The sequence below is a fragment of the Paracoccidioides brasiliensis genome (genome assembly GCF_000150735.1).
Source record: "Paracoccidioides brasiliensis Pb18 unplaced genomic scaffold supercont2.2, whole genome shotgun sequence".
Taxonomy (NCBI): domain Eukaryota; kingdom Fungi; phylum Ascomycota; class Eurotiomycetes; order Onygenales; family Ajellomycetaceae; genus Paracoccidioides; species Paracoccidioides brasiliensis.
In genome coordinates this window covers 2209281-2234294 of record NW_011371359.1, presented here as the reverse complement: position 1 = coordinate 2234294, position 25014 = coordinate 2209281, and the positions used below count along the sequence as shown (strand labels likewise).

Genomic DNA, 25014 nt, shown 5'->3' with positions numbered 1-25014 from the left:
TGCTTCCGCAAACCCGCCTGGACTCCGGAATGAATTGTCAACGCGAACAATCGATATCGTGTTGGAAACAGAAGAAAACCACCACCATTGTGAAATCAGTAAGAAGGTATGCAGCTGTGGCCCAAACAATTTGCACAAGTCGGTGGCGACAAATAAGCAAAAAGCCAAATGACTCTAGGTTGTTGTTCTCCATCTAAAATCAACGTTTTAGGCAACACATTGTCTTGTAAATTTGTTTCTCGTTATTCCTCGTCGGCAGAGTTGGTCAGGGACAGGTATGCCGTCCAGGCTATTCCAACGGAAGATACAAATGGCTGTTAAAAGAGAAGCCGGTTAGAGAGTGTGGTATTCACAAGTAGAGATGGAGCAGGGCCAGAGAGCGCGGATACAAAACGAGGAGCTTACAATCTGAAACTGGATAGGCATCACACGGAAATTGAGAATCTGCACGGCAGGCCATAGCATGAAGTTCGCCTTCAGCGTCGGCGTGTACACATCCTGCAACTTGCGCACGATCGCTCGTCGTCCCCCTCCCTCCGCCACAGTCATGAAGGTAAAGAAGCACACAAGCCCAACCGGCGCAAAAATGAACTGATCCATCGCCACCCTCTTCAACGCCGGCACAGTCGCATGCATCTTCGTAATCGGAAACGTCCGCGCCAGAAAGCCAAACCACTGGAATTGGATCGGGGCCATGAAAAACCCATACGTCATGAAGCGGGTTAGCCGCTCAAAGTCAAACGGTGCTGGTGTGACGTGTCTGCCGTTGCTGTTGCCGTTGACGTTGCCGTTGCCGTTGCCATTGCCGTTGCCGTTGCCGCTGCTGTGGTGACTTAGCTCGCCAACGACGGGCGGCTTTTTTTTATGTAGGTCGTGTATTTCTATGGAGATTAGGTCGTTGTTTTGGGAGGTGCGTTGGCGGCGTCGGGCGGCCATGCGTGTCCGTACGGCGGAGATGGATTGGGCTACTGTGTCTGCGATGCCGCCCAGTACCTGGGGAGATGCACAGGAACGTGTTAGCGGACGGTATGGAATGAATGAAGGTGGTAGATGGAGATGCTTACGGCATTGGTGACCATAGTGGTCAACACTGGATGCCCCGATATTGTCAGCTTAGACAGCTCATAAATTACGGCCCAACTGCTAGCAGAAATTGGGATATTACCTGGCTTCTCCGCATAGTAAGAGTTGAACTTGGCTGCCAGTCTCATTGTTATCGCCATTTCAACCAGGAAGATAATTGTGTGCAAGAGCGGCTAAATTCGATGTCGGGAGCGCAGTTAACCAGAGCTCAGGACGAAACTGTATCCGTTTCTTGAAAGAAGGGGTAGAGGAGATGAATCTCCTTGTGAAGACAAATTCTTGTTTGCCGGTTCCATAGAAAAAATTTACTCACCACACGACCATATATATATCGACTATTCAAATCATCATGCACTTTCCGCCTAGCTGAGTCGAGCATCATGTAGAGGAGCTCAGTGGTATTTTAAAAAAAAAAAAAGAAAGAAAGAAAAAAGAAAAAAGAAAAGGGAAAAAAAAACCCCTGCTGGTGTCGAGATATATAAAAATAAGAGAGTGGGGAAATGATGAAGCGGCGGGTAGAGAGACAGGAAAAGATTTTCGCTTGATTTCTACCAGGAACTGTCGAGATAATTATGACGATGGGATGGGATTGGGAAGACAGGATATGCTTTTTGTATGACGCAACGGAGCTGGGCAGGTAAGCTTTGAGTGGACCGGAGAGGTGGAAGTTGACCAGGCAGCAATAGACGGGCGATAAACGAGGTACGAGCGTGAGAGGTGATGTAAGGAAGGGGTTTGACTTATTGCTTGGTAGGCTGATGAAGGGATTTCGACGGATGGGTGGGCGATGGGAGATTCTAGCGGTGGATGGTGAGGTTTGGATGGTTGAGGTGAGAGTTTGGACTGAATCCAACCGAGACCCAACAGCCAAACAGCGATGTTGACAAACAATACTCTAAATATTCCCGTAAATAGAGCGTACAGTGGCCACAACCCTGATAGATATCTTTGATGTCTAAATAATATTGGATCAAGGTATCTTTAATAGAAATGATGGGTTGCTTGTATTTTCCTGAATATTCATGTCTACTACAGATTTTTCGTGTGTTCTCCCGTACAAATAACTACGTGAAGCGATCAAAGCCTTGTGACAAGGCACTCAAGCTTTTATGGGGATATTTAACTTCTTGCAGAGGCACAACAGATTTGATAATACTTGCAAGTCAACTGGAAGAACTCGAAAACTCTAAAACTTAATGGGTATAGATTTATCTAGGTACCGTAGTATGCATATACAGCTCATGCATTACTGAACCTGTCGATCAAACGCTACAATATCTGGCAGGTCTCTTATATCCATCGTCTCATTCGTAGTCAAATCCACCAGCCTGACAGCTTCAACGTGCAACGCACCTGCGATCAGCGGAAGAAGCTTGAGCTCTGTCGAGTGGCATGTGCCAGGGAGAAGGGGGCTACTTGTTGTCAGCTCAGTTAATCTCATTATAAGCCAATGCCATTAAACATAGATAGGCAGGAAAGTAGGAAAGAAAATAGAAAAAAAAAAAAAAAAAAAGAAAGAAAGAAAAAAAGGGCAAAACAGGTGTTCCTCACCCCATTCTAACATCCGGGCTCAAACATATCAACTCCGTTTCATACGGAATAGCACTTTTCTGCATCGCATACACAATATTCTCATCTGTCACCGCCTCCGCAATCTGCTGCTCATCCCTCCGACGACCCCCAGCACCAGATGCAGACGACGATGACGGCCTCGCAATATACCTGCGCACATCCACCCGCTTTCTCCGCGGGAGCGCAACCATGGCAAACTTCCTCTGTTTCTGTGAGCGGTTGACAATGAACACGTTCCATAGGAACGGCTTGCCGACTTCCACGCTCGTCGGGCCTGAGAATGAAATCGTCACGTCTAGCTCTGTCGCGAGGTAGGAGGAGGACGAAGGGGATCGTCGGTTCGTCATCGCCATTGCTGCGGTGGCGGCGCTGCTGGAGTTGGTGTTAGTGGTGCGGCTGGGCGTGGGTGCTTCGCCGCTTTGGCTGGGGGTCATGGGGAGGCTGGCGGGGCCGTTATTTCGCTGGAGGGCTTGGCTGGGTGTGCCGTAGGTTGGGTTTAGGGGTATGGAGAAGTCGACGTTCGTGCGCCATTGCATGGATATTCGTGGTCGGCAGGTTTCGGAAACGAGGATTACGGCTGCCAGGGATATGTCTAGGGCGTAGGGGGATGCGGCGGTTGTTGAGGCGCCATACATGTCATGGTCTGGTGTGAGTTTATATATGAATGTCATGTCGTCTCGTGGGCGGCAGGTTACTGGGGCCGCATAGCCACTGTCTCTTGTCAGGCTTTTTACCTGGCCGTTGTGGAGGGTTAGATCTATCTTTTCTAGTATAACGTCGAAGTTTGTGAAGGGCGTGACTTCGAAGTCGAGGCTGGCGATTGTGGTTGGTTTGCTGGAGTATGTGTTCAGCCGCGAATATCGGATTCTCGCGCTGGCAATGGGTATGATACGGATGGAGCGTTCTGTTACTTGTTGGACGCGATATGTTGATCTTTTTTCATGCGTAGCTGGGACCACTCGCAGAAGCCTTGAGGCAGGAAGAAAGGGATGTGGATTGCTTCGCCCTTGGGAAGAAATGGCCGATAGAGACTGGAATACATTGACAGATCCCGGCACGCCACTTGGGAGGTATTCATCTTCATGTTGTTGAGACGATATATTGATCGGGCTCAGGATAGCAGATGCGTTAAACACAACAGATGGGTGCTGGAGACGAACTCGAGGGCGGCCTTCAACAACAAAAGGAAAACTATTAGTTCCAATGTTCATACTATTTTCTTCATTCCTGGGCTCCATTTGGCGGCAACTGACTGAGAAACGTATCCAATTTCCAAATAACAAAGACATGGTTTTCCACATCCTCATCGCCCTCGACCTCATTGACAACCACCAGAGGATCTTCGCTCTCGCTCACTGTGCCAGAGAATATAAGGTCCCTGATTTGTTGTGAGCCATTGCGTTTGCTACCATCTTCAACAATAGTTCCATTGACCGCAAAAGCCTCCAACTGGACCGTCAATCTCGGCAACTGGGTCTTCAACGCATGCTCTGAGCAGTTCGCAAGGCGTAGAACGATGTATACGGGGAGGAGCTCATCTATTCAGTATATCTAAGAATAAGTAAGATTCTTGCGTCAATGTCTTTTGCCGCAGAGGGAGGGTTTGAATAGGACTGAGGAATACCAAAGAAGAGAAGGGAACGCTGGCGGATTGTAGGTAGAAGGGATGAAGATTCGTCAATGGCTTCCTGGATTGAGGAATCCAGGGCCTCCTCCAAATTGATTTCGGAGGCATAGGGTACTATTGTATCCAGCACTGCGCGGCGCAGGAATTCCTCTGGGGCCATAATTGTATTACGGTAGGTGTACGCAGAAACCATGCACAGTTGGTGTATGAGATGGCACAGCACATACAATCATGGCTAAAACAGTTCGAGAGAACACAGCCCAAGTCAACGCCTGATCCAATTCTCGACTCACCCAATATATTGGACTTTCAGGGCAGCTGTATCTGGGTGTATGAAAGCATCATTTTAACCGTGTAAGTCTTTAGGCAGAATATTGAGGGGAAGACAGTATTCTGAGTAACCAGTTAACTTGGTTCAGTTTATTAGTTATAGTTAGTTAACTGGCAGAGGTAAGATGTTTAGTCAGCAGCATGCAGCCAACCCCGATCTCAATTCGTTTTAGCGGCCTTCAACATCTGCAAATTTATATCCATGAACACAATTCATGCAGCTGAGGCTAAATATTCCACAGATTAGATTGTGACTAACAGGGCAGCGCAGGTTCAGGTCTGATCTATAGTTGCTCACCCATGTCGGCCATGAATGTCATCAATGGCATGCCAGCGCCTCCTCCAGCGCTGTGGCAGGAAGCCAGGAATGCTGACGGTAGAGTCTACTACTATAATGTCCAGACCAAGGCTACCCAGTGGACAAAGCCACTGGAGCTAATGACTCCGGCAGAGGTGAGTTGGATATCATCCTCCCGTATTAAATGTCTAATAGCATCAGTTGCTGATGATGCACTCCTTGAACAGCGCGCTTTGGCAAATCAACCATGGAAAGAGTATACCGCGCAGGGCGGGCGAAAGTACTGGTATAATACGGAGACCAAGCAGAGTTCATGGGAGATGCCTGATGTTTACAAAGCTGCACTTGCTCAGCAGCCTCCTCAACGACCTACTCCTGCGTAAGTTCGGTTTGTTCGTTTTCCCCCCATGTTGCATCTCTAACTATTGCAAACTCTAGCGCCCCAACCTTCGTCGCTGGCGGTACCTCCGCATTTCCCACCTATCACCAACATCGTGATCGTGATCGTGACCGTGACCGTGACCGTGACGACCATGACCGGAGCGCACCAGATCGACGTGGTGGGTTTGGCGCACCCGATACAAATGGTATGGTAGCCTCATCCGCCGTTAGAACCGAGCAGAATGAACCAGAATACCCCAGCTTCGAGGAGGCCGAGGCTGCGTTTATGAAGCTGCTACGGCGCAGCAATGTCCAACCGGACTGGACATGGGAGCAGACAATCCGGTCGATTATCAAGGATCCTCAGTTCCGCGCCCTGAGAGATCCAAGGGACCGCAAGGCGGCTTTCGAGAAATATGCCGTTGAGGTTCGCATGCAGGAAAAGGATCGCGCCAAAGAGAGACTGGCTAAACTCCGCACAGATTTTGGTACGATGCTAAGAAGCCATCCGGAAATCAAACACTACTCGCGATGGAAGACGATTCGACCCATCATCGAAGGGGAGACGATTTTTAGATCGACCAGTGATGAGAACGAGAGGAGGCAGCTTTTCGAGGAGTATGTTCTCGAGCTTAAGAAAGAGAATGCCGAAAAGGAAATTGCGGCACGGAAGACGGCCAAGGAAGACCTTGCGGATATTCTGAAGGCTTTGGAACTGGAGCCGTATACCAGATGGGCAGAGGCGCAGGGGATTATACAGTCGAATGAAAGGGTTAAGAATGATGATAAGTTCAAAGCCCTGACTAAATCAGATATTCTAACTGCTTTCGAAAACCACATCAAAACTCTTGAACGCAATTTCAATGATGCCCGCCAGCAGCAGAAGACTAACAAGGCGAGGAGGGAGCGCAAGAATAGAGATCAGTACATTGAGTTACTGCAGGAGTTGAGGAAGCAAGGGAACATCAAAGCTGGCAGCAAATGGATGAATATTCTTCCCTTAATACAGGATGATCCTCGATATATCACAATGCTTGGCCAACCAGGGTCTACGCCTTTGGATCTCTTCTGGGATATCGTGGAAGAGGAGGAGAGAGCTCTGAGAGGCCCGAGAAATGATGTGTTGGATGTTCTAGATGTAGGAACCCCTTCTTGACGCCTATAATTTATTTTGTCTGCAGTCCAGCTCTAACATAAGACTAGGATAAACGATACGAGGTTACACCAAAGACTACATATGAAGAATTCAACGAAATCATGGCTGCTGACCGACGCACCGCCGGAATCGACCGTGATACACTCCAACTCATTTTCGACCGCATCAGGGAAAAGGTCCTTCGCCGCACCGAAGACGAGAAACATGCTGCAGATCGCCACCAGCGCCGTGCCATTGACGCGCTCCGATCCCGCATCAAACATCTCGATCCTCCAATCCGCGCCTCCGACACCTGGGAGCAAGTAAAACCCCGTGTCGAGAAGTCAGAGGAATACCGCGCCCTCGACACGGACGACCTGCGCCGCACTGCCTTTGATAAAGTCATCCGCCGTCTCAAGGAGAAGGAAGAAGACGCTGAACGAGATCGTGACCGCGAAAGAGACCGTGAGCGCGACCGCGAGCGCACCAACAGCCGTCGCGATCATTACGATCGCTCTGACCGTGACCGTGAGCGCGATCACAATTATCGCAATGGTCACTTGTACCGAGGCGAGCGACGGGGGACAACAGCAAGCCGCCTCAGCCGCACGCCAGAGCCAGACGCCTACGAAGCGGACCGCCGAAAAGCGCAGGCTGATCGCGAGAGATCCTACCGGAAAGCCAGCGGGTTATCCCCCGCACCATCGCGCGAGCGTGAGCGTGATCGTGACCGGGGACGCGAGAGAGAGAGGGATCGCGACCGGGAGCGCGACCGAGATAGGCCCAGCAGCCGTCATTTGCTTAGCCATTATGAGCGTGACAGGCGTGAGAGGGAGGATGAGCGGGAGCGGCTGTATCGCTCCCGTGCGGATCCTAGGGGAAGTCGGGATGAGTTGGATTATGGTGGTGGGGGAATCGGGGAGACGGCTCGTAGTACTACGGGTACGGTTACGAGTGAGCGGAGGAAGAGGAGGGATAGTGAGACGGAGAGTGTGGGGACTCGAGGGGTGAAAAGGTATAGGAGGGATGGGGATGGGGGGAGGAGGGAGAAGGAGAGGGAGAGGTTGAGGGAGGGTGAGAAGACGCCGGATAAGGTTACAGACGTGGTGAGGGAGGAGAGAGCGGTTCATTCGGGCAGTGAGGAGGGGGAGATTGAGGAGGAATGATTGTGGTGGTGTAGGTGTGGTGAGGTGATGGTGATTGGCGTTCCAGGGACAGGGTAGGTTGAGTTGATGGAATATGAGGACCGATTTAGCTTTGTTTAGCTAGGTTATGGGATGTATTATTGTTTCTTCTAGGTAATATTTTATTTGTTGAAGGGGTCAAGGTACGGTGTGGGGATATTCACCTAGTCGCCGTGCGATATTTGAACTTGTGCTTCCTGGGTTTAATTTTGTCTAGGTTAAGCGATCCCTGCCCCATAATGAGGTTATTTTAAAAGAAAACTTATAGAACAAGATCTACAATTCCCCACAATCCGAAAGATGAGGGGATGCCAAACATAACACGGATATCTTGTGAAAACTTTGCATATTTTCCTTATGGCTCTACAGAGTATAAACATATGTCAAGTGAACGAAGGTTGAGATTAGTTCTTTTCATTGATATCTTTGACAATTTTGTTTTTATATCAAGCAAAACAATGGACACAAGCTGTTATATAACTAATTCGAAGGCTGCCACAGTGCATTTTTTGAATCTTCAGTCGTCACCAGTTTCCGTGGCCGCTGAGGGAGCATTTCCCTTCCCAGAATCCACAACGCCATCCTACCGCGGAATATTTTTGTTTTTTTGGCGGGTAAAGGGGATGCCCTGATGTTTGAGCTTCAGGAACGTGGACAAAGGGATGACTTTAAAAAGCAATGGAAGGGGGGGGGGGGGGGGTTGGTAGGGCAAGACGCCAAAGAAGTTAAAAACAAGCTTGGAATAGGAAACAAACCACGTAGGGAAATACAAACAATATTCGCATCGTGTTGCAAAGGATGTAAAAAAAGACCGATGAGATAAAAATAGGCTGCTTCTAGTAAACTAAGTGGGCGCGGGGTATTGAGTGGCAGCCAAGTTTGTCGTCTTATTTTATGTTGTTTGACCATTAACCTCCTTTGTAGCACATACCAAGTCCAGTCGAGTCCGTAAAAGAGGAAAACTTTTCATCAAATACGAGAAGTTCATAATTTCGTTAAAGTCCATATTCCCAGTTCTACCCATTTATTTTTCCTGTACCGAAGCATGCAAATACGCCAACCCATTTTGTCAGGGGAATAAGTAAGTAACAAAATATTAAACTGAGATTGGCCTAAACAAATGCATTGGGCAATGAAAGGTACGGGACGCGGCTTCGTAATCAGGAGTAGACGGACATGCATCGCACAGGAGGATCTGGACAAAAGGCTGGAGAACGAACTGCCGTCCATGCCAACTTCCAGATCGTCCTCATCGTCGTCGTCGCCTCCAACCGATGAGTCTTCGTCAGAGAGACCCGCGGAGCTGCGTTTCCCCTTACAGCCTCCAGCGCCTTTGCTAACGCCAGAAAATGCTAACACGTCAACGCCGTTTTTACCCAAGTGTCGTATACGATGGCGTCGGTTGTGGGGACCGTCACGGTCATGATCTCGTGGAACACCTTTTTCAACTCTCTTCTTCCAGGAAGAACTGTCGTTGGAATTGAAGTTAGTAAAATGCAAAAATGTCGTGGAAATCAAATAAAGTGTGGAGGGGTTGTTTGGGGGAGGAGATAGTTAAAACTTACGTAATTTCCACTCAACTTTTGTTCCTGGTCAAGCTGGCTCTGGTGCTTGTTAATTCGCGGACGGTAGCTGTTTGGATCACGGCGGAATGTTACATCCAGATTTTTCAAGAACTTGTTGCATCCGGTCAAAAGGGACTCTGGAGTATTGGCTCGGGCATCCACGGATGGCTTGCCGTCAAAAACGATGACGCGGTCAGCAAGATAAGTTGCCATGATGAAGTCGTGTTCGACGATAAAAGCCGTCTTCTTGGTGTGCATGATGAAACGCTTGATGACTCGGGCAGCCACGATACGTTGTTCAGAATCCAGGTAGGCGCTAGGCTCATCGATCAAGTAGATATCGGCGGGAATACCGAGTGCGAGAACAATAGCGACACGCTGCAATTCACCACCAGAGAGGTTTTGGACTTCTTGGTCAATGAAGTCATCGAGCTTCAGTGGCTTGTAGACGTCAGTCTGGAATTGAGGGGACAGGAAAGCCGCTTTGATACGCTTGAAGAACAGTTGGCGCACGGTGCCCTGGAATTTGGGTGTGATTTTCTGCGGTTTCATGCTGATGTTCATTGGAGGAACAGTTGTGCGACCATCTGGCTTCTCTGCACCAGCAAGGAGTTTGCAGAATGTCGTCTTTCCAGTTCCGTTTTCACCCATCATGACAATGATTTCAGAATCGGTGAATTGACCGGGGGCGACAGAGAGATGGAAACCACCCAGTGTCTTCTCCATTTTCGGGTAGCTAAATGCTCTTCCCTTGTCGACCAAGAATTCATCTCCAGCTTCCGCGATCCGGAATGTAAGGGACTCTTCACGGAATCGCAAGTTCTCCGTGGGAATATGCCCATCCAAGAAAATGTTAATACCTTCACGAACGGAGGAAGGTAGGGTGACAACACCGTAGACAGCAGGGCGACCGTAGAGAACGCAAATGAAGTCAGACAGATAGTCAAGAACGGACAAATCGTGCTCAACTACGATGACATAATCATCTGGACGTAGGAGTTCTCTGATGATACGGGCGGCGCTGAGACGCTGTTTGACATCCAGGTAGGATGACGGCTCGTCAAACATGTACCTAAACTCGAAGTGAGCTTCCTGTTGGAGATATACGAATGGAGGTGGGGCCTTACACATCAGCTTGCTGGACACAAACAAGGGCGATGGCGAATCTCTGCAACTCTCCTCCTGAAAGAAGCCCAACATCTCTATCCTTAACTTGATTGAGTTCTATGGGATAACCTCATTAGTGGATGTGATGCGACAGATGAAAGAGATGACCACATACCAAGGACTTCCATAATATGGTCCATATTGTCCATCTGAGAGCGTGCTTTGATAAGGAGCTCCACCTCCTTGGTTGGGCCCTTGACTGCCCGGGGAATCTGATCGACATACTGCGGCTTGACAACGGCCTTCAAATCGTCTTCAAGGACTTTCGTAAAGTAGTCTAGAGAAATTTCAGTTAACATTTGGTTGAAAGGGAATGAAAAGGGATATTTCTTTTTGGTATGGTCCTACTTTGTAATTCTGAGCCACGGAAGTACTTCAAGATCTCCTCCCAATCGGGGGGATTGTCATATCGGCCCAAGTTTGGTTTCAGCTTTCCACTGAGAATTTTGAGAGCAGTGCTCTTGCCAATACCGTTGGTCCCAACCAAACCCAAAACCTGTCCTGGCCGCGGCATAGGCAACCTGTGCAGTTTGAAACTATTTGCCGAGTATCGATGGGTGACCTGGGTCTCGAGGTTGGTGGGTAAGTTGATGATATGGATGGCACCGAATGGGCATTTCTTTGGGCAGATACCGCATCCTATACATAGGCGTTCCGAAATGAAAGCAATCTTTGATTCAGGGGTGACTTCGATGCAGAGTTTGCCGGTGCGAACAACTGGGCATGACTTCTTGCACTCCTGACGGCATTTCTGAAGGGATATATTAGAGAAGTGTTTAGAGCAGACAGATGAATGGAGGGATATGAAATACCTTGGGTTTGCACTGTATGAATCATAAAGTATATTGATTAGCAGTAGTTGTGATATTTATCCCCGATACCCTTCTCGGGTCAAAAAATTGAGGGGAATGGTTAGGTGCATTGCACACCTTGTCACTATTGACGATGGCAATTCTGGAGGACAACAGTCAGTAATTTTAATAAATAATGAAATAGACAGCTATATTCTAACCTAGTCAGTTTGTCAGACATGATGACGGTAGTGAATGTTTCGAGTGTGGTTAAGAGTCGAGGAATAAATATGGAGACGATGTTGTTCCTCCACCTGCTTTGACGTCGAGAGATATGCGCTGAAAACCGTCCAAAATAGCAGGTGAAGCCTCACAAGGAGGACCAACCGGGGGATGTATATGAAAAAGAAAAGAAGCCAAGTAAAAAGGAATCGAGTCAACTGAGAGAGAGAGACCCAAGAGATAGAAGGGAGGGAGTTGGCGGACAGAGGAGGAATTGTGGGATCTCAAAAAGTGCGAGTGGGACATTTTTTTGGCTGCCAGGAAATATTTTACCGTACGGTACGGACTACGCGACGAACAGAGCCAAACCAACCTGGAAATTAGTCAGGCAGAAATGCAGCGGATTCTACTGGCTGGACATCCGAGAGCCACTGGGGCATGCGAAACCATCTATCAGCCACTCAAGCAGCCATTGCTGATACCCACCGATAATTGAACACTTTCACGGGAGTACCTCACATATAATATAAAATAAAAAAGATAACCCTTGATTTAAAAACATTTTAACTATTATTATCCCATAATACACCTCCGTATTGCGTGGTACCTCTGTAAGTTTCAATCCTCTAACCGGAAAGGGAAGATATTCTCACGTGACACTAATAAGTATTCGCGGCAGTTGACCAATCATAGTGCGTTGTACCGGGCAGAGGCGATAAGCCGAGTGCCAATGGCATAGTCATCCAAGTCGCTTGCAATGACCTCCGCTAAACCCAGATCAGCCTAGCGTCATTGGCCCGGTGCTCAGTGCGGCCTTTGTCCAGCCGCTAAACCCTTTGCGAAACCCAAGCCTTGGCAATGGAGCGGCTGTTGAGTCTTGGGAACCGCCAACCACCAACTCTTCGCTCGTTCATCTTCGTTTCTTCCCTCCTCCTAAAAACTCTCTCCAACCAGAACTCCAATGCAGCAACCTCCCCTTTCCACTCCCCCCTTTTTTCACCCCCCACCCACACTCTTTTTTCCCTCCATATTGCTAGCTACGTATTTCTGCCTCGGGGCCACCAAGTTATGGATCGTAAGTTTCTCTTTTCTCCCTTTGTCCGCCGACTAAATCCCGTCACGCGCCGCTCGCTTGTGTACTTCTCCATCTACCATCCTCGACCCACCCTGTTACCCCTTGACACTCTTCGTTTGGATGATGAGGCCTTCTGCTGTTTGCTATGTTGATGAAATCGATGCTGTGATTGTTACAGTATTGATTGCCCTTCTTGCTGTCTCGTTATTCTGGCTTTTGCTGCGCGCCATCTCTTCTTCATTCTTATTTCATCAACCCATCTATAAAATCAATACATTCCATCAAATCTACATATGCTACCCTCTCTTACCAGTTATAGAACTTCTGCAACTCGTATCTCCAGTCGCATATGTGTCCTGTAGCTCGTCCCATGCTTTAAAATGCATTTTCAGGCTTAATTGCTCCCCAATGCTGACTTTTCAATCTCATAGCTTGTAGCATGGTGATCCCATCCGCCTCGATGCCGTCTACATTGCCCAACGGCCACCAGTCCTCCCTCACAAATGATATTAACGAGAAACATGATAATCAATCCTCCTCAAACATCGGTAACGTGAGCGACATGTCCGCAGCCAGTGCTGACGAGGAACACTCCTCCGATGAAGACGCAGAGCACCTTGAGAGTGGGGATGCGGAGTCCGATGACCCCGCTGAGGAGTTTAATGCGGAGATAAATTCCGACTCATCGGATAATGACAATTATACCGATGGCCTAGCTTCTCCAGTTTCTGAAAGGGTCATGAGTGAGAATGATGCTGATTCCGCTGTCGAAGACGCCTCTGGCGCGCATCTCGCTTCTATTTCGGCCAACTCATCGACCCATAACCTGAAGAGGGGCACAAAGCGAAAATCCCCCATAATCGAGGATGACTTTATAAGAAATAATCCAAGTTTATATGGGTTGCGTCGCAGTAGCCGTGCGAGATCTGTGCGCCAGACAGCCCATACCACTTCCGATTCCGACTCTGACGCTGTTGCACCCACTTCAAAGCGGAGACGACGCACCCCAAATCGTTCATCACAACGTCCCTCCCTCTCCCAATCAATAGAATCTGCGTCTGACTCCGATAGCGATGAATATCAAGGCTCGCGTAGGAGAACCTCAAAATCCAAACGTCGACGACTGGCTCAGTCTGCCGACAACCTAATACCCACCCATGCCGAAATCCGCTTTTCTACTAGACGCGCGAATAGAGTATCTAATTATAATGAAGATGACGATGACGATGAATTCGAAGATGAATCAGGGATGATGACACCAGGTGAATGGGCTACGGCAGTCGATGACACAACTCCTGGCATTGACGTCGTGCTCAACCATAGGTTCAAGGACGGCATTGACATCACACGACACGACCTGAGTCGCCATGACTGTGAGTTCTATATTAAATGGCAAGGGAAATCCCACTATCATGCAACTTGGGAGACTGTAGAATCTCTTGCCAGCTGTAGGGGCGTGCGTCGGCTAGAGAACTACATCCGCAAAACCTTGTCCCAAGCCATACAGTACATGAGGGACCCTGAAGTCATTCCCGAGGAAAAGGAGAAATGGAACCTTGACCGGGAACGTGATGTGGATGCTATTGAAGATTATAAACTAGCAGAACGTGTCATCGGTTCTCGTGAGATCGATGGTGAAACGCAGTACTACGTCAAATGGAAACGGCTCTTTTATGACTCCTGTACTTGGGAACCTGCGTCCCTCGTCAGCGAGATTGCTCAGCGGGAAATCGATCGTTATCTTGACCGCTGCTCCCATCCACCTATATCAAACAAAATGGAATCAAACCCTGCAACGCGAGCTCCCTTCGAGCCTATCCATGGCACCCCAAGCTATGTTATGAACGGCGAACTCAAGGAGTTCCAAGTCAAAGGTGTGAACTTCATGGCGTATAACTGGGTTCGTGGTCGAAATGTGGTCCTTGCTGATGAGATGGGCTTGGGGAAGACTGTCCAAACGGTTGCCTTTATAAGCTGGCTGCGGCATGTTAGAAATCAGCAAGGACCGTTCATTGTCGTTGTTCCGCTATCTACAATGCCTTCCTGGGCGGAGACCTTTGATAATTGGACGCCTGATCTGAACTACGTTGTCTACAATGGCAACGAAGTTTCTCGGAATATCATAAAGGATTATGAATTGTTAATGGATGGGAATGTTAGGCGGCCCAAGTTCCATGTCCTTTTGACCACTTACGAATACGTTCTCGTTGACGCTACCTTCCTCAGTCAAATCAAGTGGCAGTTTATGGCTGTGGATGAGGCTCATCGACTCAAGAATCGGGATTCGCAACTTTACTCTAGGCTCGTCGAATTCAAGTCACCTAGTCGACTGCTCATCACTGGGACCCCGGTTCAGAACAACCTTGGTGAACTCTCTGCTTTGATGGATTTCTTAAACCCCGGGCTCATCCAAATTGACGATGACATGGACTTGAGTTGTGAAGCGGCCAGTGTGAAGTTAGCGGAACTTACCAAATCCATTCAACCCTACATGCTTCGCCGTACTAAATCAAAGGTCGAATCGGATCTGCCCCCGAAATCAGAGAAGATTATTCGAGTCGAATTATCAGATGTCCAACTTGAATACTACAAAAACATCCTGACGAAAAACTACGCTGCTCTAAACCAAGGAAGTAAAGGCCAGAAGCAGTCCTTGCTAAATATCATGATGGAGCTAAAGAAGGCCAGCAATCATCCGTTTATGTTTCCCAACGCTGAGTCTAGGATATTAGAGGGGAAGACTGGCCGTGAAGAAATGATGCGTGCCATCATCACGAGCAGTGGCAAAATGATGTTGTTGGATCAACTTTTGGCCAAATTAAGGATGGCCATCGTGTTTTGATTTTCAGCCAAATGGTTCGGATGCTTGACATCCTAGCCGACTACATGGATGTACGTGGCTACGCCTATCAACGGTTAGATGGCACAATCGCTGCTGGTCCCCGACGCCTTTCTATCGAACACTTCAATGCTCCGGATAGCAATGATTTTGCTTTCCTCCTCTCCACTCGTGCGGGAGGCTTGGGAATTAACCTCATGACCGCCGATACAGTTGTCCTCTTTGATTCAGATTGGAACCCTCAAGCTGATCTGCAAGCAATGGCACGCGCTCATAGAATAGGACAGACTAAGCCCGTCAGCGTGTATCGTCTTGTGTCCAAGGACACTGTTGAAGAAGAGGTCCTCGAAAGAGCGCGAAATAAGCTACTGCTTGAATTCATTACTATACAGCGAGGAGTTACTGATAAAGAAGCGATTGAACTCAAAGACAAAATGGCCCGTGCTGGTGCCCAAATCAGCGAACCCACCTCTTCTGACGACATATCTCGCATTCTCAAGCGTCGCGGTCAGCGTATGTTTGAGCAATCTGGGAACCAAAAGAAACTGGAGGAGCTGGATATCGACTCTGTGCTGGAGAACGCTGAAGAGCACAAAACAGAACAAGCTGAAGGCATGGAGGCTGATGGTGGAGAAGAGTTCCTAAAAGCCTTTGAGTTTGTTGATGTGAAAGTGGATGAGCTTACCTGGGACCAGATCATTCCAAAGGAGGAGCTTGAGCAGATTAAAGCAGAGGAAGAACGCCGGGCCCATGAGCAGTTCCTGGCACAAGAGATCGAGCGAAATCAGCCGCGTAAACGGAAAGAACCATTGGATGGACGACAGGAGCGCCAGGCGAAGCGACGTGCACGAGAGCAAGTTAACATTGACGCTGACGATGTGTCTGATGCACCGCCTCCTCCAGACCCCAGTCGACCACTCAGCGAAAAGGAGTATAGACATCTTATCCGTGCATATCTTCGATATGGTGACATTCATGACCGGCAAGACGATTTAATTCGCGAAGCTAGGCTTATTGGCCGGGATATAGCTGTGGTGAAAGCTGCTTTGAGTGATGTGATCGAGAAAGCACATGCTCTTCTCAAGGAGGAGAATAACCGACTCAATGCCCTTGAGCGCGAAGGGAAGGGTTTCACCAAGAAAGAGAGGAAGGCGATTCTTTTCGACCATCAAGGTGTGAAACGGCTTAATGCAGAGACGATTGTGGAAAGACCTAATGAAATGCGTATCCTGAGAGATGCAACTGCTGATCTTGCTGATCCTAAAAGCTTTCGTATCCCAGAAGCTACGAAAGGTGCTGATTATACATGCCCATGGGGTGCTCGCGAAGATGGCATGCTTTGCATTGGCATCGCTCGCCACGGCTACGGTGCCTGGGCTCAGATTCGCGATGACCCCGATCTTGCCCTTGCCGACAAGTTTTTTCTCGAGGAACATCGGGTTGACCGGAAAGCGGAACGCATGAACGGTGGTGTGAAAGGTGCAACTAAGTCTCCCGGAGCTGTCCATCTGGTCCGCCGTGCAGACTATCTCTTGTCAGTCTTGAAGGACAAAATGACCAATGGTTCGAACATGATAGCGAAGAGAGCCGTAGAGAACCATCACCGCAATATCAAGAAGAACGGGTTGCATTCCAAGGGTCATGCGAGTGGGAGTGTCTCGGCGTCCCCGGCACCCTCCCTACCCCGCAAGCCACGAGACTCGGACAAATCACGATCTCGTGCTCACCACAGATCTCGAGAGAGTGCTGATTTTACCAACAACTCCGCTGCTGACGGTTACAGGTCTGACCGTCCTCGCATGAAGGGAAGTCGGGATGAGAGAGATCGTTACCGCCATAGCAACGACCATGGTGGAAGCGGCTTTAGTAGCAATGACGGCGTGCTCAGGGTTATATTCAAGCCTATCCGGGAGCATCTCAAGCGGGTATCGCAGGTCACCAAGGAGAACATCCCAAGCAAGACTGATCGAGCAGGGGAGCTGCGCCGGTTACTGCGTCTCATTGGAGAGTTTATTCGTGACACTTTGGAAGGTAGAGAGGCACCAGCCTCGTTGGAGGAGCGGTTGTGGTATGTCTTTTCTTTCTTTCTTTCTTTATTTTCTGTTTTTCCTTTCTCTATCCCCGTTTTTCTCACTTGTATCCAACATATGTTTTTTATTCACATACTAACGAGCTCCAATAGGGGATACGCTGCGACCTATTGGCCCAACAAGGGTACTCCAGCAACAGCTCTCCTTAACATGTTCGATCGTCTTGTCGCTGCTGAAAACGGTGAATCGGCCCAACAACGTCAATAATCCACGATCAAGGCACCTCGAGTGCTTGTCAACAATATTGCAAAGCTTAAATGTGCGGAGCAGGGCAGCCCTGTCAATGACAACTTTTGCGATTGTCTTGGGGCATCTATCTGTTAACAACTATTTGATAGGATGTCTGGTTTCCGACTCTACTCTTTGCGTTTTCTCTTCTTCAGCATATATCTACTCAGCCTGGAGTTTGTGGTCTTATAGCAGCACGTGGCTCATATACGGTCCCTTTATGTTCTGTAGAGTTTTGTCGCAGTTGTGTATTGCGGATTATATTTTCTATCCTATCATCTATCATCTCTTTATTTTTATTTCATCCATTTTTCTTCTTTTTGTTCCTGCATGGCGACGGCGTTCTAACTTCTATCTCATTGGAACTCTACAGGAGACATTTCAATTGTGGGATATTTACTTGAGATTTTGCGTCACGAGTTTTCACTATGGTGTACTTCATTTTATTATTTTTATCATATGAGATTATTGTCTCCTGTCTCATACAACATGCTTTCATTGTTATTTCTTTTTTCTTTTTCTTTTTCTTTTCTTTTCTTTCCCTTCCTTTTTTTTTTTTTTTTTTTTTTGATATATGTGACTACGGCACGTTAGAATCGTGCCATCTAGGGACTGTTTATCTCTTGACAGCCCTACAAAAATTTTGCCCGCAACCAATGGAACCATCTTTTTTTTTCGCTAGATATATCCTGATTATATCGTTTTGTCTCCAACAATTTTCTGCACTGATCGTATCTCTCGTGGGGTCATTGTCTAGCGGGCTGACGCGAGAAAGGCAGATCACCGGGTTTTGTTAGGGAGCTAACAAATCTTCTCAACCCGACAATGGTTCGACTTGCTTTGGGAGGCAGGGACGGATAATTCAAAAAATATTAGGGATGCCATTAACAACGATGCGATCCTTTCACCTTTAGTCTATGGTTGAACTGTGCCAAATATGGAATTCTTTCTCGTTCTTTTAAGTTGGTCTTGGTTGTTTCTCGGATCCGTATCCTCACTTTTTTGACGAAGCAAAAAGAGGTGTCGTCAGAGCTAGCCAACGATACTGATCTTGACGAGTTTTGGTAGCTGAACATATCGCACGGTTTGGATGAGAGCAGAAGCAGACTGAGATATCAAATTCATACACCTTTCCCTGATCATTGCCCACTTGTCCGCGTGGTTTTTTACTTTTTTCTGAGATGATTGCAATCTCCTTCAAGGGCTTTTGCGTGTTGTCCTACCAGCGAATGGATAATATGCTACAGAATGTAAGGGTTCTTCTCGTCATCACCAACTTCAAGTAACCAGATTGACATCAATAGTAGAGCACAAAATATAGTTACTTTTATCAACGTTGGCTGCACGGTGGTTACCAAGCAGGTGGAGCTATCGAATTATACAGATCGACGGTGTGGTCGAGTGGTAAGATGTCACGTTGTGGCCGCGCCAGCCTAGGCTCAATTCCCAGCAAATGCTCCTTGACGCTTGGGAGCAACTCTTGCAAGCGGCACTTTTGTGCTTGCTTTGCTTGAGCGAGTTTTGCTAGCTTTTTGAGGGTGTCAGGGTTGGCAAACAGTTAGCGAGTTTGTTTGGGCAAGTTTGGGGCGAGAGTCCTGCGGCCTCCAGGGAAATGGGGCCGAGCATATCTGAGATCCCTGACGTGCGTCTTGAGTGGAGATGAACCTTTTGGACCTATGATGAGCGGTAATCCTGAGAGAGCCTGTGGTGAGGAGCAATGGCGAAAAGATTCAGAGCAAGGAGGTAGGCGGTTGCCCTATCTCCCATAGTGTTAGGGTTGCAGCAGGGCTTATCCATACACATTGTGCGGGGTCTTTATATAATAGAGGTTTTATAATGATAGTTTCCGCTCTCTTGGTTGGAGAAGAAATGTTCCTCATCTCTCTACTTCAAGCGGTCGACAGGGGCATCAGTTATTTAAATAGGGGTGATTGATATTTCGTGTTGCTCTTTTCTCGAACCGGAGGTTCGCGAATCCATTTTACATGGCTTCAAGCCGGAACTCCGACACAAGCCCATCCTTTGTGTGGTTGGCCCGTTGAACTACCAACTTTGCCCAGCATATGAAGCTCAATCTCAATGAATGCTTGTTTGTGCAAGATATCCTTCCTTCTAAAGAACCGTATTTCTGAAATGGAGGCTCTCATTTCAACAAGCAGCCTTACCATTCTGGTCAACCTCGGTTACGGAACTGGAGTTGGGCTGCTTCAATTACTTGAGGTTAATATCTCCAAGACAGATGAGATTTACGCATGGGGAAACCAATCTTTTTTGATGGGCCAGTTGACTTGTTGCACTTACTTTGAAAACCCATTCCAGATGCGACTCTTTCACTGTCACAGGCGTTTCCCCGTAGATCCGTTGCCAAACATCCTTACTAGATGGGATCTAGCCCTTTTTCTGAAATGTCATGGTTTGATACTTATTTGATCATGAGTATAGTTCATCATGCTGGTTGGGTGAAGTTAAGTATTGTTTTAATTATTTCAATCCAAAGCTTGTCAAGTTGGATGAAAAGTGAAGGAGATAACTGTTCGCATTGATCATGCTTGATCCGAGAACTTGAAGGATAAAAGGGTACAAAGTGGGAATGGTAGTAAATTGTCAGACAAGAATAATTTTACATTAAGTTAAAGGAAAGCATGCCAATGTTCTTTGCAATATCAAAAAGAGAAGCTCAGGTTTCGCTCAGTAACCGTGTCCCATACCCTGTTCACCAGATAAATCTCTCATTACAAATGAAACACAAAATGGAAAAAAGGTTCACAAATTACAAAAATAATTTGCCAGTAGTGCAATAATCAAGCCTCAACGGGTCCTGTTTCTTGTGAATTTTTTGTATCGGGCCTAATAGAGTCTGGAGGACCATTCGATCTCGACACCTCAGTCCCTTTACTCGCTATTACCGACAACGAGGCTTCGTTAAGTGGCATGGCCCCATTCTTCCCTGGAGCAATAGCCAGATCCTCTGCAGATATAGCGGACCTGAACACACGAAGTTCCGCATGTATGACGTCTTCGAAAATTAACTCTTTATCTCTCCATGACTCCTTTCTAATAGGTTCTATTATATCCCAGTCACGTTTCAGCTGGGCAGCTTCTTGCTCCGCCCAGTGGATCTGGCGACATAGAAGATGACACAACTGCTCCGGGGAAAGGGAAAGTTCGTGGTCGTCGAATCCTAATTCGGGACCGAGATAGGGAATTGTTGACGGATCCGATTCTTTCGTGATATCGTTTTTGTCTCCGTCATGGCTACCCTCCTTTGCGGGTTGGGAGAGCTTTAGTTTGATCCGGGTTGGTTTAGCGTTGCCTGTTGTCGTCGCGCTGGCACCTCCTTTTGAAGTAGCATCCGTAGGGCGAAGGACATCAGTTTCATGAACGGTTCGCATGTGTTTTGTAAGAGCGTCTGAACGTGTGAAGCTTCGATCGCACTCTATTTTGACGAAAGATTGTTAGTGGGATGAACTTGGCATCTCGTATTGACATCTTCTTACTGGCGCAAGGACGAAAGAAAGCTTACCGGGTAAAGTACAATAGAACGGTTTCTCTTTTGTATGGCTTCTCATATGCGCTCGCAATGCATACCCACTCGCATGTGTCTGGCCCTTCCTAGCACAGTCACTCCACTCGCATAGATACTTTTTCTGTCTAGATCCAATGTGATCATCATGGATATGTTTGACAAGAGCATCCATATTTCCCAGATCATTCGCATTGCATCCTTCCCATTGGCAAACAGTGACTTGATCCCGTCCCTGTCCGCTGTAGTCGTCCTCTACACCACCGCCTATTAGGGACAGGGTGAAAGGTGAATTTGGCAGCTCACCAGAGGTATCGGATGAGATCGAAGCGGTAGGAGATGCTGGTGGGATATCTTCATGAATGGATGAGATGGGTGTATGTCGATCCCATGATGCGATACCAGTTCGACGACGTTTTGAAGGAGGCATTTGGGATGACGAAACAGTTGGTGAGTGATGGTCCTCGAACTTCATGTCCTCCGCGAACTCATCAGAAGCAAGAGAGGAGAGAGGAGAGCCGGGGGAGTCAGCCATTGTTAGGGGCAACGTCTGTGTTATCCAATCTTTGAGCAGTGAGAGAGCAAAATATCCCCTGTGAATTACCGCAATCTGTGATGGCTGAATGTTTGATGTTGAATGGTTGAGGTGCGCAGCTTCATGGCAATCAAGGTCACATGATCAAGTATTAACTCTGGTTATAAAAATCTTCAATTTTCAACAATTTCCCACTTATCTTGCAACAACTTCACCGTTCATTTGACCTAAAGTCATTCTCCTCCCTGGATGATGATGTTTGGAAGCAGTGTGTCACAATAATGCCACCTAGACAGAACTTCTGGCGGGATTCTGGCGGGATACATGGGTTCTCATTCTTGTAAGATGATCTTGCACTTTTCTTTGCGTTTCTAAAATTTACAAATGATGAAATAAGAGAATTCTGCAATACTGACAATTTCCATTTATCTTGTGAAATTGGCTGTTGACACAATTCCTACACTTGATCTGATTGCTCCACTTCGTACCCCTTGATTTACTTCTCGCAGTTTTGAAGTATTTTAGTATAAGTTTATCTGACTTGCCACAGTGCAGCACAGTAGGTTTGCGCGAAAGTGAACATGAAAAATAGATAACAATTCTCGAGCAACGTACCCGAAAATCTATCTATCTATCTATCTATCTATCTATCTATGCTATTAAAATTATATGGACATTTATGTGCTCACATGGAACTAGTGGGCAGGAGGATATCTTCCTCCAATTATAGTGCTTGCGCTAATCATCTCGTCAATCTCTCTCATTTCTTCGGCGGAAAACAAAGGCATCGTTTGCATATTCTCCATCACCCGCTCCTTGGTGGTGGCTCCAGGTATCGGGATGATGGTTGGCATGTTGCTGCTGTTGCTTAGCGTCCTTTCCCAGTTCAATGCAGCTTGAGCGGCTGTTATGCCCTTCCTTTGAGCAAAGGATTTAACATTTTCGATGAATATTATGTTTGTGGCCATAGCCTCATCTTGGAATCTTGGATAATTGCGTCGTATATCGCCTTCAGGAAGATCGGAGGCTTTAGTCGCTCCACCCGCCAGCGCACCCCTGCCAAGCGGAGAGTAGGCCACAATGGGTATCCCGAGCTCCGCACAGGTCGAAGCAACTCCGTTTTTGAGAATATCTGGAGTCCACAAGGACAATTCAACCTCGACTGACGCAATCGGGTGGACTTTGTGTCTGTAATTTCCCGAGGTCAGTTCTGTTGATGTTTTGGTCTGGGTCCATCTGTATACGACTACTCACGCGCGACGTATTGTCTCTGCATCAACCTCGCTTAGACCGATAGCCTTAAACTTTCCTTCCTTGACCATTTTTGCGAGATGGCCAATGGTTTCTTCGACTGGGTACTTAGGATCCAGTCGGGCACATTCAAAAATATCTATCTCCTTTGTACCATCTAGGATCGATAAACAATCATCTACACTCCGCCGGAGATTTTCCTCGGAACCGTCTGGTTTGAGCTGCCCTTTTATCATTCCTCCTTTTATGCTAAGAACAACTTTCTCTGCAGCCTCTGGGTGTTTCGCAAAATAATTTCGAAGAATGTGGAGAGAATTATGCTCCGGAGTTCCATATATTTCACCACCGTTCCAAAAATTGGCTCCGAGAGAGATAGCTGTATTCATCGCCTCTGTGTATTGGGGCTCCGAAGTTGGTACCTGACGCCATGTAAACCCTGTTTTTTGATCGCCAACGTATGAGCGAAAGGCTGTCGAAAGCCATGCTGTACAAGGAGCTTGAGTCCTTACCCATGAGGCCGTAGCCGGTGTGGCCAACATCTTTCCCAGCCAGAGTAGGCAGCTTCATCATGGTTGTGGAAATTGTGAATTGTGAACTGTGAACTGTGAATGGTGAATGGTGAATGTAAATGGTGGAGTGGTGGTTTGTGTTTTTTTGAAGCTTGGTTGGAAGCTCTGTTATCTAGATAGTTTGGCACAGGTTTCTGAACAGCAACATCTGGAAGAATTTACATTCAACATATACATTCTTCCAACCTTAGGGTCTCTTGCCTGGGTGCCTATGTTCATCTCACGAGCACCCAAACAGCCGCCTGGGAGATAGTCGTATCGCCGTTAAACAAAATCCGTCCTTTTTAATCCCAGCTCAGACAGAAGCTAAGTCGATTTTGATTGCTAGAGAGTTTCTGGATTTAGACAGCCTGCAACAAACAATGTGCAAATTATACCCGTTACCGGCGGTTCGGCTGGGAATTGACTATGTTGAAATTGGGTAGTTATAGTCGGCGTCTCCTTGATCTTACGCATCATAATCCATGTTCTCGGAATTGCGATTTCTGGTTCAAATAGGCTTTTCTTGGGCTGGTGATTGTTCCGGTAATTAGCGCGTGTAATGAAGGAATGACCCCCACCAAGTCAATGGATGGTATAAATAAAATGATCATATGGACTGAATGTTGTACGACTTGATTTCTGTTCCAGCTTACGCATAAAAATCGAGGATGGAATTTGACATTGTTAAGGGAAAAATGGGTGTCACGAATACAAACCATATCAGGATTCGGGCTATTTCGCGATCTTTTGGATCCCAGACTCCACGGCTTGGTGAAGGTTGATCATTTCGGTTCCAGGATTTATGTCATCCGCAGGGTCCAACCTTGAGGATGGTTGCATGAAGTGGGTGCTGGGATACTTTTGCTGGGATTCAGGGATATCTTCTTACTTGGAGGTGTTATTCTGCGGGTTCAATGGTCCCACTGTGTTTCTACATAGGATCTCGTGCCATCTGAATCTAGGAGCAAATGTAACTAATCAATCCTGCAGACATTGAATTAATTCCGTGATCGCCAGCTTTAAAACTTTAGGTCTGCTACAAATTGACGCCCTCGTTTCGCCTTGAATGCCAAACCGGTTACCTGATTGGTGCGTGTGATTGGATTCTTTTATAGATAGCTTCTTGATTTGAGGATTAATCGTTGGTTCGCTTGTCTATGGCATAGTGACATACTCCGTACTTAAGCATTGAAGTGAGAATACGTGATGTAATAGGGAGGTTTCGGCATTACAGGAAAACATGAACTCCCTTTATCATTTAGCATTGGTTATAGTCTCTAAACGTCTGATTCGTCTATCTGTTTTGGCTTTCAACTACAACACCAGTTTTCAGCATTGTTAAACTAGCGAAAAATTCATTCTTCCAGATCCGCAGCCATATCCACATGGCAAGCCCTTGTCAAGCCCGTGTAATAATTGCACGATGCCTCTTCGATCCATATGAACTAAAATTTGTTCTATGCGGTATACTTCTCTTCATCCACGCGAGTGTAAACTCCCGATAAGCCCCCCAGAATCCAAGGGGGGGGGGGGGGGTGGTTTGTGCGTGCTCTTTCAAACCCTCTCT

At 47.3% G+C, this 25014-nt stretch overlaps 8 protein-coding genes and 1 pseudogene across 9 annotated transcripts; 4 read left to right on the top strand and 5 right to left on the bottom strand.

The window, feature by feature from the left end:
- Positions 1 to 242: 242 nt before the first annotated feature.
- PADG_01895 (uncharacterized protein) lies at positions 243 to 1223 on the bottom strand (the record flags this gene model as incomplete). Its single annotated transcript, XM_010758814.1, has 3 exons — positions 243 to 314; positions 406 to 993; positions 1065 to 1223. The coding sequence occupies 3 exons, from the start codon at positions 1221 to 1223 to the stop codon at positions 243 to 245; spliced, it is 819 nt and encodes a 272-aa protein (XP_010757116.1).
- Positions 1224 to 2329: 1106 nt separating this feature from the next.
- On the bottom strand, positions 2330 to 4442 carry PADG_01893 (uncharacterized protein; the record flags this gene model as incomplete). The annotated part of the gene is made up of 4 exons (XM_010759319.1): positions 2330 to 2495; positions 2635 to 3826; positions 3909 to 4193; positions 4280 to 4442. 4 exons carry the CDS (start codon positions 4440 to 4442, stop codon positions 2330 to 2332), a joined length of 1806 nt encoding a protein of 601 aa, XP_010757621.1.
- Positions 4443 to 4912: 470 nt separating this feature from the next.
- PADG_01892 (uncharacterized protein) lies at positions 4913 to 7592 on the top strand (the record flags this gene model as incomplete). Its single annotated transcript, XM_010758813.1, has 4 exons — positions 4913 to 5065; positions 5138 to 5289; positions 5349 to 6429; positions 6495 to 7592. 4 exons carry the CDS (start codon positions 4913 to 4915, stop codon positions 7590 to 7592), a joined length of 2484 nt encoding a protein of 827 aa, XP_010757115.1.
- A 1002-nt stretch (positions 7593 to 8594) lies between these two features.
- PADG_01891 (translation initiation factor RLI1) lies at positions 8595 to 11374 on the bottom strand (the record flags this gene model as incomplete). The annotated part of the gene is made up of 8 exons (XM_010758812.1): positions 8595 to 9065; positions 9176 to 10247; positions 10303 to 10399; positions 10458 to 10619; positions 10691 to 11093; positions 11155 to 11166; positions 11272 to 11296; positions 11355 to 11374. 8 exons carry the CDS (start codon positions 11372 to 11374, stop codon positions 8595 to 8597), a joined length of 2262 nt encoding a protein of 753 aa, XP_010757114.1.
- Positions 11375 to 12890: 1516 nt separating this feature from the next.
- Positions 12891 to 15272, top strand: PADG_11338 (uncharacterized protein; the record flags this gene model as incomplete). Its single annotated transcript, XM_010759592.1, has 1 exon — positions 12891 to 15272. One exon carries the CDS (start codon positions 12891 to 12893, stop codon positions 15270 to 15272), a length of 2382 nt encoding a protein of 793 aa, XP_010757894.1.
- Positions 15273 to 15283: 11 nt separating this feature from the next.
- Positions 15284 to 17566, top strand: PADG_11337 (uncharacterized protein; the record flags this gene model as incomplete). The annotated part of the gene is made up of 2 exons (XM_010759591.1): positions 15284 to 17337; positions 17452 to 17566. 2 exons carry the CDS (start codon positions 15284 to 15286, stop codon positions 17564 to 17566), a joined length of 2169 nt encoding a protein of 722 aa, XP_010757893.1.
- Positions 17567 to 18974: 1408 nt separating this feature from the next.
- On the top strand, positions 18975 to 19045 carry PADG_11336 (annotated as a pseudogene). The gene has a single exon. The product of its transcript is annotated as a tRNA-OTHER (tRNA).
- Positions 19046 to 20388: 1343 nt separating this feature from the next.
- PADG_01889 (uncharacterized protein) lies at positions 20389 to 21645 on the bottom strand (the record flags this gene model as incomplete). Its single annotated transcript, XM_010759318.1, has 2 exons — positions 20389 to 21023; positions 21111 to 21645. 2 exons carry the CDS (start codon positions 21643 to 21645, stop codon positions 20389 to 20391), a joined length of 1170 nt encoding a protein of 389 aa, XP_010757620.1.
- A 695-nt stretch (positions 21646 to 22340) lies between these two features.
- Positions 22341 to 23466, bottom strand: PADG_01888 (uncharacterized protein; the record flags this gene model as incomplete). Its single annotated transcript, XM_010759317.1, has 3 exons — positions 22341 to 22833; positions 22900 to 23332; positions 23406 to 23466. The coding sequence occupies 3 exons, from the start codon at positions 23464 to 23466 to the stop codon at positions 22341 to 22343; spliced, it is 987 nt and encodes a 328-aa protein (XP_010757619.1).
- Positions 23467 to 25014: the final 1548 nt, after the last annotated feature.